A 14,252-nucleotide genomic window follows, 5' to 3' on the forward strand; every position below is an offset into this window, starting at 1 on the left:
TTCAGACATAACTTAGTGGAAAAACATATATGTAATTCAACAACTTCACATCTGCCTCAAGCTTACAAATGCTCAAAATCAACCTCAAATTCAGCAGTATCCGCTTCTAAAGGTTTTTCTGCATCAATACGTTAACTTTCCTTTTTCCAGCATCAGCGCCATAGCTCTGACATCTATCATGCTTTAATGCTCCTACTCAGCAGAGAACTTTGTTAAGCTAGGGGACAGAGAGGTCTTCACCAAAAATTTATGATGCAGCGTTACTGAATGTATCTGCACAAAAAGCTGAAGAGTCAGAGACAGCTGCAGGCAGGAGCTGAAATGGCAGCAAGCCAAAATATAAAACACTGGATCAGCAAGTAGTTCAGTGACACCCTGGAAAAAAGCCACATTCTCTGGCTGTCAAACTGCCAAGTACATGGGACCCTCATTGAGATGAATGTGCCTGCTTATATACCTCAGAGCTATTATTTCTAAAAACGAAGCACAACCTGCCTGGATCTGCAGACAGCCTGAATAATATATCAAGTCATGACCCTTTGGAAGCCTCTTCATCACTCCGACAGGAGGAACCTCCAGACGACAAACACAACTGTCAATATGGCACTCAGGAATAAAGAAACAGCATTCCTTTTATTTTTGTCTCCTGATTTTTTATGAGGAGCAGCATGTTATTTCAAGCAGAAACAAATGAGAAAGCCAGTCACTACCTACCCTTGCCAATGGGTCAACATAGATTTTAGTGTAAAACAGCTGGTCATCATCATTATCCTGGAGATTCCATTGCTGCACGATACGATTTATATATGGAGCATAACCAATAAATCCTGCAATATCACACACACATAAGTTATTTCCATAAAAAGCACTATTCTGCCAATGCTATCCGCCAGTAGGGAACGTCATTCTTACTGTTTGGTGCTAGCAAAGGAGAAGTATGAAATTCATACAACTTGGCTCAAAATCCAGTTTTCTTCCTGTCATACGTACTGCTTCTGTTTTAAAGAATTCACAATTAAGGGTTATTTTTACACAAGTGCTATTTTAAGCGAAAAGTAGGGAACAGATACCCATTCTGGATGGCCGAGAGCACCAAAGCATTAGATTACATTACCATTATCCCCAAGACCCCATATGTGGAAAAAAAGTTTCATTTTCATCAATCACTTTGTGCTGGCAGAGGAACCTAAATCTAATACTGCCAGAATTACAAAGAGAATTCACCTCAAAACCAATATACGTTATGTTTAAGCCAAAACAGCAACAACAACAAAAAAGCTACACACACACCAAAAAAAAAAAAAAAAAACGGAAAACAGCCCAACAACAACAAAACCCATACAAAAAAAAACAACATGCAGATAGGTGAGATAAAGAAGGAAGGGAAAGAAACGGGGGCATTCCCAGATCTGCACCTTGTCCATGTACCTAGGAGGTGACATACACTGTGCTCTGCAGCAGTTAAACAGTATCAGTGTTAGCGCATGTATTAATCAACTGCAAAATTATTACCAAAGCTCCCACTTAAATCAAGGAGGATTCCAGAATTAACACATCATTGAGATTAACAGGAGTAACTAGCATTTCTCTTGGAAAAAACTGCCTCAGCCATGCTGATGGGCCAGGCAGAGCTACCAGCACATTTATAATGTATGCACAGATCACCAGGAACAAGGTAGCCAGGTCAGGAAACTCCGTGATGCAGCTAAACTGTGCCTATAAATGCCATGTACTGCTTTGACTGCACTTGCACACTGAATTGTTTCTGAAGTAGATTCAGTCAGTGGCAGTTGGGTCACCCCTGGTACAGCACTTCATTGCAAGACACAGTTGCTTGCTTGGACATCACTTTATTTACCTGCTTTTTACAAGTTACTGACAGCAAATACTATGTAAGTTTGAATGAAAATTGTTCTTGAGCACAGAAGAGGAGCTATTTTACTGGGGAGGAAGACAGCAAAGAGGAGGATAGAAAATCTAGTCCTCAATTTTACACTTGGGGAATTCAGGAACAGTTTCCCATGCAAACATATAAAACAGGTGACAGAAACAAGTCATGTTGAAGTTCCACAACTCATTATATTCAAGAATCACACTTGCCTCCTGAGTTCAGGAATCGTTTTCCACTCCGGACAACAGGATACTTGTCAGCTAGCCTTTTATCCGGCCAAATTAGCCCATCTGCTGCAAACACCACTTTATGATTAGTTTCCTGAAATTTGTTTAACAGCTCTTCAGGACTCCCCGCAAAAATAACATCATAACTGAAAACAAAGAAAAGATACTCATTACGCTAGTTTAATCTTAATACTACTGTGCTCAAAGTAACAAGTGGTTAGACTATTCATTTTTTTAAATCATACAAACAGCCCTTTGATTCTGAAAAATTACACTAATCATGTTTTACCACCATGTATTTTTAAACCTTACACATTTTGGACATTCTTTCTCCTTCAGATTTAGGCAACCTGAAATCAATTTCCACATACCATGTATTTCAAGTAAAAAAAAAAAAAACGTTATTTTTTCCTTTGGAAAACTTTGTGTGTGTTCATGAACAACTACCAAAAAAAATATAAGAAAAAAGTCAAAAGTCAGCAGATGAAATACAGTTAGACTGAAAAATAATTTAGGTATCTATCACGCAGAGACTCTAGAGGATCTTGCTCCAAAACACAATAGCACTTTCTTCTCAAGTCTCATCAAGAATGTACCTAGATATTTCTTAATAAAGCCTAGTTGCCCATAAACTTAAACTGTGTTATATCCTGTCAATATATAGCTTTCTCCTTCAACCTCTTTAATGTGCTGAAGTCTTCAGGAGGCTTTAAACTTTACAAGTATTTATAAAAACTCCACCTGCCTTTATGTGTTTGTCAGATTTGACTCCCACCTCCTACTGAGGACAAAGACCTAAAGTTGGAGGGCTCATCTATAGAAACAGCAGTTACCCATAGCCAAAGGTCAACATCACCTCAAAACAGAAACAAACATGCATGGGCCTGGCAAAGGTCATGTAAGAATGTACTATTACAAGCCTTGTGGTTTCTTCTTGTTGAAACATCTATATCAATGGGTCTTGAGGGATGGAAGACTGGAGAGATAACACAAAACCTCAAAGTATGCATAAATTATTAAATTATTCAGAGTATAAAGTTCATTTCTTTGTGCTAAAGATCTACATATAAAAGTATTAATATGAAAACCACTTCAAAGTTCATTTTACACAACATGAAACCGTGACAAGTAATACTGGAATTATGTCCCAGATTAGACTCTGGCTGAGGAAGCAGAATATTTAGGTTGAATGGCAGCATCTCAGCCCCACAGCTTCCTCATCTGAATGTAGGTATATTCATCTTATTCCACACATCTACCTTATGAACTAAAAATCATAAGCCCTGACAGAGGGCAAAGGAATAGTACAGCAACCAATAACTGAAAGATCTAACCCTGACCAAGATTTTGTCCTTGCAAGTCTTTCAGCTGGGCTAAGGAAGACAGCAGTACCTTCACCTGCAGTACACAGAACTTTTTGCATTGTGATTTATTAGCCAGCAACAGTGTCAACAGACCAACTATTATTGACTTCTGGTACTTCTTTATTACAGTTTTGAAATTATTTAAAATGCCTTTTCTTCAAAGGGAATTTCATGCAATTGGTCTAAGAGAACTCAACACCACCTGACTTACAAATGCAAAAGAGAGCATTTCCATTGCAGAGAAAAGAATGAATCCCGGAGAGGAGGTGTGTTATGTAGTCTATGTAAAGAAAGTGGGTTTCTGAAAACTCACTGCTATGTTCTCCTGTAACTATGGCAGGAGAATGTACGAAAAAAATATTGTACATTTTAAAGCTTCCCCAGTTTTGCAAAGACTGCCTGTTTCTGCCCAAATATACAGGAATACACTTCCCTCCCTTTTTCCATTCAATTGGTCTAACTTGATTCAAAGCCAGAATGAGCCTGAAGAACAAGCAAGAAATAGGCGACAAGTCAAAAACAGACAAAACCAGAAATCTCTGAGGCTTTAACTTAATAGCTTATGGCAGGCTGTGCTGCTCCTCTTTGATCAGGTTAGTGCTGCTGCTGCAATGACTTACAGCTGGAATATTGCTTCCAAGGACTATCATTCTGCAAAAGAAAGCCAAAGTTGAGCAAAGTGCTGTGCTAGTCACAGGATCTGCTTGTGAAAGGGATACACTACTTAATACAGCACAGTCTATAATAGAAACACAGTACAGAGCTATTAAACTGCATTACCAATTATTTCAAACTTTACACACTAATGGATATTCTGCAGGAGTTAAGAATCCTGCATGGACCCAGGTCTACACCATTAAATCCATCACAAAGTGGGTTCCAGGACTACCCTTGACAGTTTATACTGTTACTATGAGTGATCCACAAAGAATCATAGAAACAGCTAGGTTGGAAAAGACCTCTGATATTACAAGTCCGACTGTTACCTCAGGACTGCCAAGGTGACCACTAAATTGTGTCATTAAGGGCCTTGTTCAAAACACGGGTTTTGAAGGCTTCCAGGAACAGTGATTCCACCACTGTCCTGGGCAGCCTGTTCCAATGCCTGACTAATCCAGGTAATTTAATTCACACAAGCTTAAACTGTAAATATTTTAGCTATACTCAAAGGGAAAAAGACTATACTAGGTAAGACATACAAGATGATGAACTTTCTACAGACCAATTCTCTTCAACATGACTTACTTTAAACTGGGCTTCAAAATTTGACAGGGAAGAAAAAAAAATGTGGATTTTTCCAGGAAAATGCAGGCTGCCTTGGCAAACTGGAAAAGCTCAGACAATTTTTTATTTAGCCTTCATAAATCCTTCTGATTAACTTGAAAGCAAGAAGAAGAAAGATGGGGGAGGGGAAGAAAAAAGAAAAAGTTTCCACAACTCCAGTCCCATTTCCTGAAGCTCCCAGATGGCAGATGTTTGGGGCTAGAATCCACCCATCCCTCCTCCTCTTGCAGCAGCAAAGCATCCCAGCTACACACCCAACAACACAAGGAAATGTCAAAGGTGGCTCAGGTCCTCTGGAATTGCAAATGCATTTTTTTTTACCTGCAACTTTTATAACAGGGACTTGTTACTACTGGGGCTGCAGGTTAAGAGCTGAAAATACAAGTGGGAGAGGGATAACTAGTAACCCCCAATTCAGGTCCTTTATCTCATCTTATTTAATTGGACTATTCAGCCACACAGCCATTCTGTCACCTATACTGTATCCCCACTGGCATGACACCTTAACCACTTCGAGAAAAGGTATAAAATGCAGTTATCCCTTACTTTCTGAAAGATATTTAAGGGGAGGGAAAGGAATTAAAAAAAAAAGGTCAAGACAAAACAGAGGCTTCAAAAATCTTCCAGAACACAAACAGATGGCTGTGAGAGTTCTGGATGAACAGTCAAAGCATCAACCATTTTATCCTGTCTACACTCGCCATTAGCCAGTTCAACCTGAAATGGTCCAAAGAAAACCAGTAGTTAGCTCTTGCAAAAACAAGCCTAATTTAAATAGCATTCCATCTGCAGGCAAAGCATTTTGCTATCTGTACCTAGACACAAGCTACCCACAGAAGTTGTACAAACTTTTTCCAGAATTGTGAGCCATGTAAAAAACTGCTCAAAAAAAAAAAAAAAGGCAAGAACCCAAGTTTAAGTAAACAGTTCACTAGAATTTACTTGCCTAGTTACAGTAAGTAAACCAGACATTTCCTCTCCCTGCCCCCAAGATTAATATTCCAAATGCTTCACCATGAATATAACAAAAAACACGTGAAAAATAAAGGAAGTGCGCTATATTTGTCTTTTCCAAAGTTACAAACACATTGATCAACATTTAGAAATTCCAAACTAGGATTCTTAGAAACTAAAGAGCTCATGAGAATAAAAATATAAGGCTAGAATCAGCAAACTATTTTTTTCTATCTGGAATCAGTTCCACCAACTTTAAATCAATATGTACTTGGGACTATAGATGTCAAGAACTTGTGTGGTCTTAAATCCTGTGATTTTTCATGACAAAATAGATTATGGCATCTGCGCTTCAACACACATGGTCCTCTGTATTCTCTCATCCATGCCAGCAGACAGCCTGCCCCTCAAGAGAATAAATTATGTTGGAGAAGAATTTGAGCTATACCCAAATTTGATTAAAAAATTTGCACATTTTACCATATAGGAAGAAAACAGTGATGAATCAGGATAATAAATTAAAAAACAAATACATTTAATGTAAGTAGCAAATATCTGATTCATCTGAGCATTTAGTAAAGTACAAAACTGTCTCCCAAATTAATTTAAAAAGTGTCAGTTACTGCATGATCAGTTAGACTACACTGTGAACACACATGCAATATTTAATTTCAGAAAGATACTTTTTCCACTTACCAATTAGGAGGTGGAGGGAAAGGGGAAGCAGAGGAAAGCAATGGAAAAAGTAGGATTTGAACACATTTGAGCTCCCTGTTCTCTGTGACAGGGAGAAACCCATCTGGCCTCCAGTGAGGATGCTCAAGCATAGCTGTTCTATGAGCTATAATCTGGCACCTACAGCAGCACTGTCTCCCCATCTTTCCATCATGCAGCCAGTGGGGTATATATCTGGCAACACACTTCTTTGTTTCAGTCCTCTAACATGTAGAAGAAGCTTTCCTGTTAAATGCTTTCCTCAGAGCCCCATTTTTGAGCTTCCTCCATATCACTGTTACTTCATGGAACAAGATCATGCTCTGGTCCCTACTAGCTGCGTTATTTCTGGAGCTGCTTTTGCTCCCCTCCTCCATTCCACACTCCTAGCCTGCAGCCACGTCCAGCTCTCACTGCAGCAGAGAGGACAAAGGCTTGCCTAAAAGCCTGTCAGCTCCCAAAAACTAGTCTTCCAGCCCCTCAAGACAGCAGAACTGTGAACAACTCTTACATCTGTAAATCTGTTTAAAAAGTAATGATTGCTCTTTGAGCAGCCTGCTATTTTTATAAATGGAGAAAAATGGAAGCAAACTCTCTCAAGCAAACAGTAAGGGGGAAAAGCAGCATGCAACTTTCAGCATGTCAGGCAGCGACTTTTGCATGTGTACTCAGACTAAAATGTAAAGACAACAAGCCAGGTTTGCTCACCAATCAACAAACATTACAATCAAGTCCTCCTGATCAGCATAGCTTTCTATGCCTTCTTTCAGTAACCGAACTTTCTGTCCTCCACCAATAGAATTAGGCAGCTCCCCACCTTTCCACTCTTCACCTTTTCCAAGTACCTGGAAGAAGGAAAAAAAGCATTCTTGCTAGTATCCAAAAACAAGAGGCTTTTTAAAGCATGACCTTACTGAAAACAGATGTTAAAGCAGAAGCAACTTATTAAAGCATAACAAGGCAGCATTTCCAGCATTATAAGTTTTCCATGTCTGAAGCAGCATTCAGCACGATGACATCACTGCAAAAACATGAGACATTTCTTAACCAAGTAAGAATTGAGCAATTGCCTGCTGCCACCGTTTATTCAAATGACCCTCCTTCAGACTGGGGGGTGGGGGGGTAACCACCGACAACTGAAACAAACACTAATAACTGTTTCAAAAGGTGTATTAAAAACAGTGAGTGAGATCTTTGAAAGTCAATGCAATCATTTTGGGAACAGGAAGCTTAAGAGAGCCTGGTGGATCAGGTTATTACTAATCCAAATCGCAAGCTCCAGTCTTTCTCAGATCCCCCCAGAACACTTTCCTATATGGAAAGGATAGGTTCCCCCATCTGGTGGTTGCCAAAATTAGCTAAACAAAACTCCTCCCTAGCCAAGCACTATAGCAAATTACAGCTCAAAAAATAACTAAAACACTTAAACTTTTTGTGGGTTTTGAACATAATGTTTTTGGAACTCAAAACCTGGAAGAACCACACTGCATGAAGCTTTGGACAAATCTGCAAAGTAAATAGGTATGTCCAGAGCTCAGGCTTCTTGGGTGCCTCAGTACAGCCTTAATCATATTAGGATAGGCTCTCACAGTCTCCCAGGTTCAGTGGTTCTCAGACTTCAAAGATTCAATTTCCTATTTATGGTGGAGACACCATCATAAGTAAACAGAAAAAATTCATAACACCACCAATTCCTGGATTTTCTCTTGCAGACCAATTTGTGGGGAAAGTTTAGAAGAGGTTTAGTGCCCTCCCTTTTTCCCAGGGTCATGCAGAGGCCAATCTGTGACGTGGAGATATGGAGCAAGAATGATAGAAACATTTTGTCCTCTCAGAGAACTACAGGTTCCTGGAAAACACAGAGAAACTTTCAGCTGGGATCCTCCTTCCCCACAGCAGAGATCTGGCTTTGTTTAAGGGGGAAGGAGACATTTAAGTGTTCTCAAAGCCCTTTGAGAACAGTACTGCTTCCAGAAGTATTAATTAAAACAGAATCAGCCACACTGAAGAGCAAGGCTGTATGATAAATCATGACAGAACATTTAAGTGACTGAGGACACCGATCACAATAGCTACTGATCTTTAAAACAGTTCCTCAGGCAGTGAAAGAAGCACTCTCGCATGGTTGTTCAGACAGGAACCAGCAGGTAAGCAACAGGGATAGCAGCATGGCCACATGCAAGTGCCCTACCTGCCCCTGAGCTGCGTAGTTGTTTTATTTTGCTGCATCATGCAAGGAAGCTAATGCAATTCCATTTACTATTGCACTGTTAGTGTCTTAAAGGCTGTGTAGTATGAATATCTGGTATGAAAAAATACAATACCTTTACTGTGTAGTTGAAGTGCTTTGCAGTTTGCATGAAACGGTGAAAGCCATCAGGTTCTTTAGTTGCTACAGTGAAAACTAGTAGTTTATCTGAGGGAGAAAAAATGGAACGTGCATTAGTATGTTCTCAGGCCACAGTTTATAACAAAAAAATGCACTGGACAGCACTGAATCAGGGGACTTGCATCTCATTCCAAGACAGGAGGCAAATACACAGTCATATTATAGGCTTGAGACATTATCAAACAAGAACTACTACTGACAAGGGTGCTGTATCTAAAATTATCCGCAGGAAGAGGAAGCAAAGAAAGCTGTCTACTCTTGTAAACAACTAACTCAAGACATGAAAATAAAGCTAGTATGACTACTGGACAGGAAGGAATCTTCAAAACAAAAATAACTTGTTACTTTTCAGTCTGAGCTAATCCTGCGATCTCTTATCACATGACTGAATGGTACCAGAGAAATTACCCAGTCTCAGTAATTCCCCTGAAAGAAAGTGTTTATATTCTTCATAAAGAAGAGGGGGGGGCGAGAAATTAAAAAAAAAAAAACAAAAAAACACCAACTATGGAAACCAGGCCCCCAAGAGGCAGAATTCAGTGCTTTTAAGTCTTTGGGCAAGAGAAAAGAACAAGGGGTTTGAGGTTTTTTTTTTATTCAGAGCCTCTGTAAATTACAGCAGTGCCCTCTTATTGCACACAGGCAAATGACTGCAACCAATTTCCTTTTCATATCCCAAGGCTTTTGACATAGTTCAAATGATGCCATGCGTTCCCGCTAACCAGCTTCCCAATTAAACTACTGAACCACATTCAGCACCCTGTGCGATAGACTGCATAATCAAAGCACAGTACCACTATCCAACATCAAGTATTTAATCAGACCAGCCTGGATCCCAGAGCGCATTGCAGTTCCCCAATTTAGTCTGAGTTCAAGCAACAGCTGCCCTCTAAACAGAGCCCATGAGATCAGTCGTAGTAAGAAAGTAAAATTGATCGCCTCTAATGAACGGTCCAGATACAGTGACTGTTGTTACCTCACTTTCCCAAAAAACATCCTCTGGGTTTATATTCATCAGCACAGTATCGTGTGCTAAAAGCGGTTGCTGTGAAAAACATTTTGTTAACCCTTCAGCTTTGTTCACCACCACAGATGTAGCAGGATAAAATTTCTGGTAAGACAGTTTTAGAAGATTAATTGCTCCATCTTTTTCCCACTCTATGTGGCAGTAGTCTTTTGTAGGCAAGAATCAGAAGGAAATCCCTTGAGTACATCTCAGGAGGGTAGGAGGACCTCCACAGAGGATTCCGGTGCAATACGTTCACAGACACACTGACTAACGGATAGACTTAGGAAATCTCTTGAGTACATCTCAGGAGGATAGGAGGACCTCCACAGAGGATTCCAGTGCAATACGTCCACCAACACACTGACTAACGGACAGACTTAAACACAGCAATAATGGTTCAGTACCTTCAAATTCATTTATTCTAAAGGTCATGTAGTTTAAAGCAATTCTACAGGAGTCACCACAGAATGAATAAAGAACATGGTATCTTAGACTATGACTAAAACAGAAGTGAAGGCAGAGGATAGGATTTTTCTCTATGGAACAGGTTAAGTTATGACTAATTTATTGCCAAGCACTGCATTTTCAAATTACAGGGAACAGGAAAAATCTGATTATACCAGACTGTATCACCAAGCCAAGTGAATTCATTATCGAAAGTTTCCATGATGAGAGACTGAAAAGTCCTTGATCCGGATGACTAACCAGTCAAGCACTGACTATAACCATGGAATTTGGTTTGGAGTAGACATTTCACACTTACACGTTCCTGAGGAATGCCAACAGCAAGGATTTCAAAACTCTACTTTACAATATATAGCAAATGACAAAACATGGCCTGCATCCGATTCCTCCTACAGTCATTAAGTCAAAGAAAGTATAAAATCAATGTGCAGTTACAGTATGGCAAGCAAAAAATAATCTATTGTTCTGTAGAGGATATTGTCATTCTCTTTTCAAGGCATCCAAAGTAATTCCACCTACACAAGTATTTCAGGATTCACTGTGAATCCTGGTATGTTACTTGAGTTTTGTGGAATAAGATGAAAGATAACGATGTGCCAAATCATAAGGATTTGCAACCTGAGCTACATAAACAGACAAAGATGAGCAGACGAATAACACCCTCTATATTGACATGAAACTGCAGAAGAACCTGTATTACACTCACAGCCAGTGAAGCGATCTAAGTAGGCTGCCTCAGTTACATCTGCAGACAGGCACAAAACAGGAAGCTATTTTTATAAATGTATGATTCACATTGGAAATGTTTCCTTTTAACATGCTTGCCAATGGTCTGCTTTTTAAAATTACAGATGAAGAGGCTGGGCTGTATCAAAAGGAGTGTGACCAGCAGGTTGAAGGAGGGGATCCTGCCCCTCTACTCTGCCCCCACGGGACCTCACTTGGAGTACTGTGTGCAGTTCTGGTGTCCTCAACATAAAAAGGACATGGAACTGTTGGAACAAGTCCAGAGGAGGGCCACGAGGATGATCAGGGGACTGGAGCACCTCCTTTATGAAGACGGGCTGAGAAAGTTGGGGCTGTTCAGCCTGGAGAAGAAAAGGCTGACCTCATAGCAGCCTCTGACTGGATGGCAGAGAGGGACTTTTCATCAGGGATTGTAGTGATAGGACAAGGGGCAATGAGTTTAAACTTAAACAGGTGAAGTTTAGGTTAGATATAAGGGTAAAGTTCTCTACTGTGAGTGGTGAGGCACTGGAACAGGCTGCCCAAGGAAGCAGTGAACGCTCTATTCCCTGGACAGAGCCTTGGGTGACATGATTTAATGTGTGTGGTGTCCCTGCCCATGGCAGGGGATTTGGAACTAGATGATCTTAAGGTCCTTTCCAACCCTAACCATTCAATGACTCTATTTCTGTGTTTCTGCTGCATCACAGAATTCTAGGTGCCTATGACACTTAAAAATTAAGTGCAGCAGAACTGCAATTATAGCATTTAGAGTCCATGTAGAATTCGATTTCCTTTGTAGACTACTAAGTCTTTGTTGAGGTTTTTTGGGGAGCTAGTGGGGTTGGTTGTTCGGTTGGATTTTGTGGTTGGATTTTTTTGGGGTTAGTTTGGGTTTGTTTGGTTGGTTGGTTTGGGTTTTTTGTTTGCTTGCTTTTAGTAATCTGTGCCTGACCAAAGTGCATAAAAATATGCTTTTTACTCTGTCTGTAGTGAATATGGACAGACAATGCAAAGTGCACTAAATTACAGTTACCTTGGAACATTACAGAGGGCATTATTAACCAAATGAGGAAAGAGCACTGTGGTGTTCTAGCTAGTAAGACATCACAAAAATATTAATGTAATTCCTGTAGGCTCTGGTGACTTTATCTAGAGGCAAGTGACAACTTGCACCAGTTTTACTGGCAGAGTTCCACCCAAGCATAGCATGGGAGATAAGTGTTTCCTCCACGCTAAGTGAGGGAAGAGAATGTTTCTGCCCACCAAATACTTCTGCTTATTTCTTTTTAATCTTTTAATTTGATTCACTTTGAAATACCTATGCTTCATTTTCTACATTTAGGTACAACAACCTCTGAGAACACTTCTCCTAGTTGTGTCTCGTAACTTAAATCTGAAGTGACTTTCATGAACTCACAGGAGTGTCAACGTGCAAGTATAACACAGATCCCAGGGGAGTAAGTTCATCCAAGTGCCATTTCCATTTCAGGATGTGCTCAGCTACATCTGTTTTCACTGCAGCCACCCACGGTGTCCCTGCTGCGCAAAGCAGGTTTGGTCACACAAAGAGCCCCGCTGGTACAGATGTTCAGTGCAGCACCAGAGCCCTTACCATAGGCTGAGTTGCACGCATATGTTGCTCTGCGCGGTTGAGTGACAGGCCCAGAGTCCCCAGAAGCATCGGTGTGCCAGCTCCAGGGCTCCAGCTGTGCAATGAAGACCTAGGCCTAGCAGCAGAAAGCTGTCTGCAATTACTCAGACCCTAAGTTACCACTGTGGCCCAGTACCCCCAAGGGAGCAAGCCACAAAACTCTCTGTTTGCAAAAACCCCACGATGAATTCTATCTGCAGCTAGACACTGTTCCTGTTTCACCACTCTCTTTGGCACAAACCCTTGCCCTAACCTCCATGTAGGTGTCTACCCTAAGGAGCTGTACTGCATGGTATTACATGTAGACTTGAGATATCTTTAAATCTGCCTATCCCCCAACATGAGGGGACAAATACAAACTTTTAGTAATATTTTTCAACAAACAGTAACATCATCCTCAAAATGCAAATTTACATGAAACAAACAACACGGCAGGCGGTCACAGCCCTCTACACTTGCAGGGCACTGGGATGCCACAGAGGGTACAGACTGCCTGGCAGGACTAGCCTCTCCCAGCACGCAGCCTGCCAGAGGCATCTTGGCAGGCACTGGGGGGATTACCAAGCTTGGCATTTATTTCCACATGTAAAGTCGGTTTGTGCAAAAAGGAAATGAAAACCCTCTACGGAAGTTCAATGGGAAGGCATGAAAAACATCTCTGAAGAGCTTCATGCCAGGTATGAGTATGCTGAAGTTACTAGAGTGCAATTATTCCAGACAGCTTTCCGATAGTTATAGTCACAAAACAGCTGTTCCGTTTTGAAAACAAGCCTGAAAGAGCACACATTTGGCCAAGAAAAGTATATCCAGTGACAAAAGAATTCATTTTTACATGCAAATTAGGAAACCCTTTAGCACTCAAGTTGTGAAAGACAACACTGCATAGAGAGCACACGCAACTTACTAGGAAATCCAGTGAAGGGTTATCAAAACATCTCACTCTTATTCAGTCTTTTGTGCTGCTACCATGAGGGATCTGACTGAATCACAAATATTTATTTCCACACATAAGAACTATAAACCAATGCCTTTGTCGTCAGTGAACTGCCTGGCAAGGTCTCAGCCAGGAACTGACATGGCAAGATTGCTTTAAGTAGCAGTAACCCCTCTCCTTGTACTTTGGCAAAGAAGTAAGCAAAGAACTCCAGTCATTCCTCACACACCCACATGGTTCTTATTTATCTTGAATGAACACTGACAGAGATTACTATATAATTTCTACCAGGGGTTGTGGGCATGAGTACAGTAGATTCAGAGCAGCCAGAACAGAGGATGTTGCTCACAGCCGCATGGGAACTGATATTTAGTCCTTGGATTCAAGCACCATGGACTTCTCTGGAGTAGGAGTAAGCTGTAAGATCACAGGACATCTGTGCATGGTACTACATTATACCATTAAAACCTATTTCTACCTTCAAAACTAGTGGTTTATAATGGTAAACAAATACAGTTCACAGTTCTAGTATCTATATAAAACAATCTACTTTCTCCTTTGCAGATTACATCGCTCTCAGAACTGCTCAATGGAGTAAGAACTGTGCATCAACCTCTCCTTTAAATGAGCAAAGAGGCACA

At 40.5% G+C, this 14,252-nt stretch overlaps 1 protein-coding gene across 2 annotated transcripts in view; it reads right to left on the reverse strand.

Annotated features, from left to right (window-relative positions):
* PLOD2 (procollagen-lysine,2-oxoglutarate 5-dioxygenase 2) overlaps positions 1-14,252 on the reverse strand; it is a 59,669-nt gene that overhangs the window by 34,300 nt on the left and 11,117 nt on the right. For both annotated transcript variants that reach the window (XM_061371408.1, XM_061371407.1), the window contains exons 2-5: positions 8,759-8,850; positions 7,143-7,279; positions 2,101-2,264; positions 715-827 (exon numbers count right to left, since the gene is read on the reverse strand). In XM_061371408.1, the coding sequence (XP_061227392.1) occupies positions 715-827; positions 2,101-2,264; positions 7,143-7,279; positions 8,759-8,850 (506 nt within the window). The remainder of the gene's footprint in view (positions 1-714; positions 828-2,100; positions 2,265-7,142; positions 7,280-8,758; positions 8,851-14,252) is intronic.

Source organism: Neopsephotus bourkii, unplaced genomic scaffold (assembly GCF_033783945.1).
Source record: "Neopsephotus bourkii isolate Nb327-2 ecotype Australia unplaced genomic scaffold, CSIRO-AGI_Nbou_v1 NB_1574, whole genome shotgun sequence".
NCBI lineage: Eukaryota > Metazoa > Chordata > Aves > Psittaciformes > Psittacidae > Neopsephotus > Neopsephotus bourkii.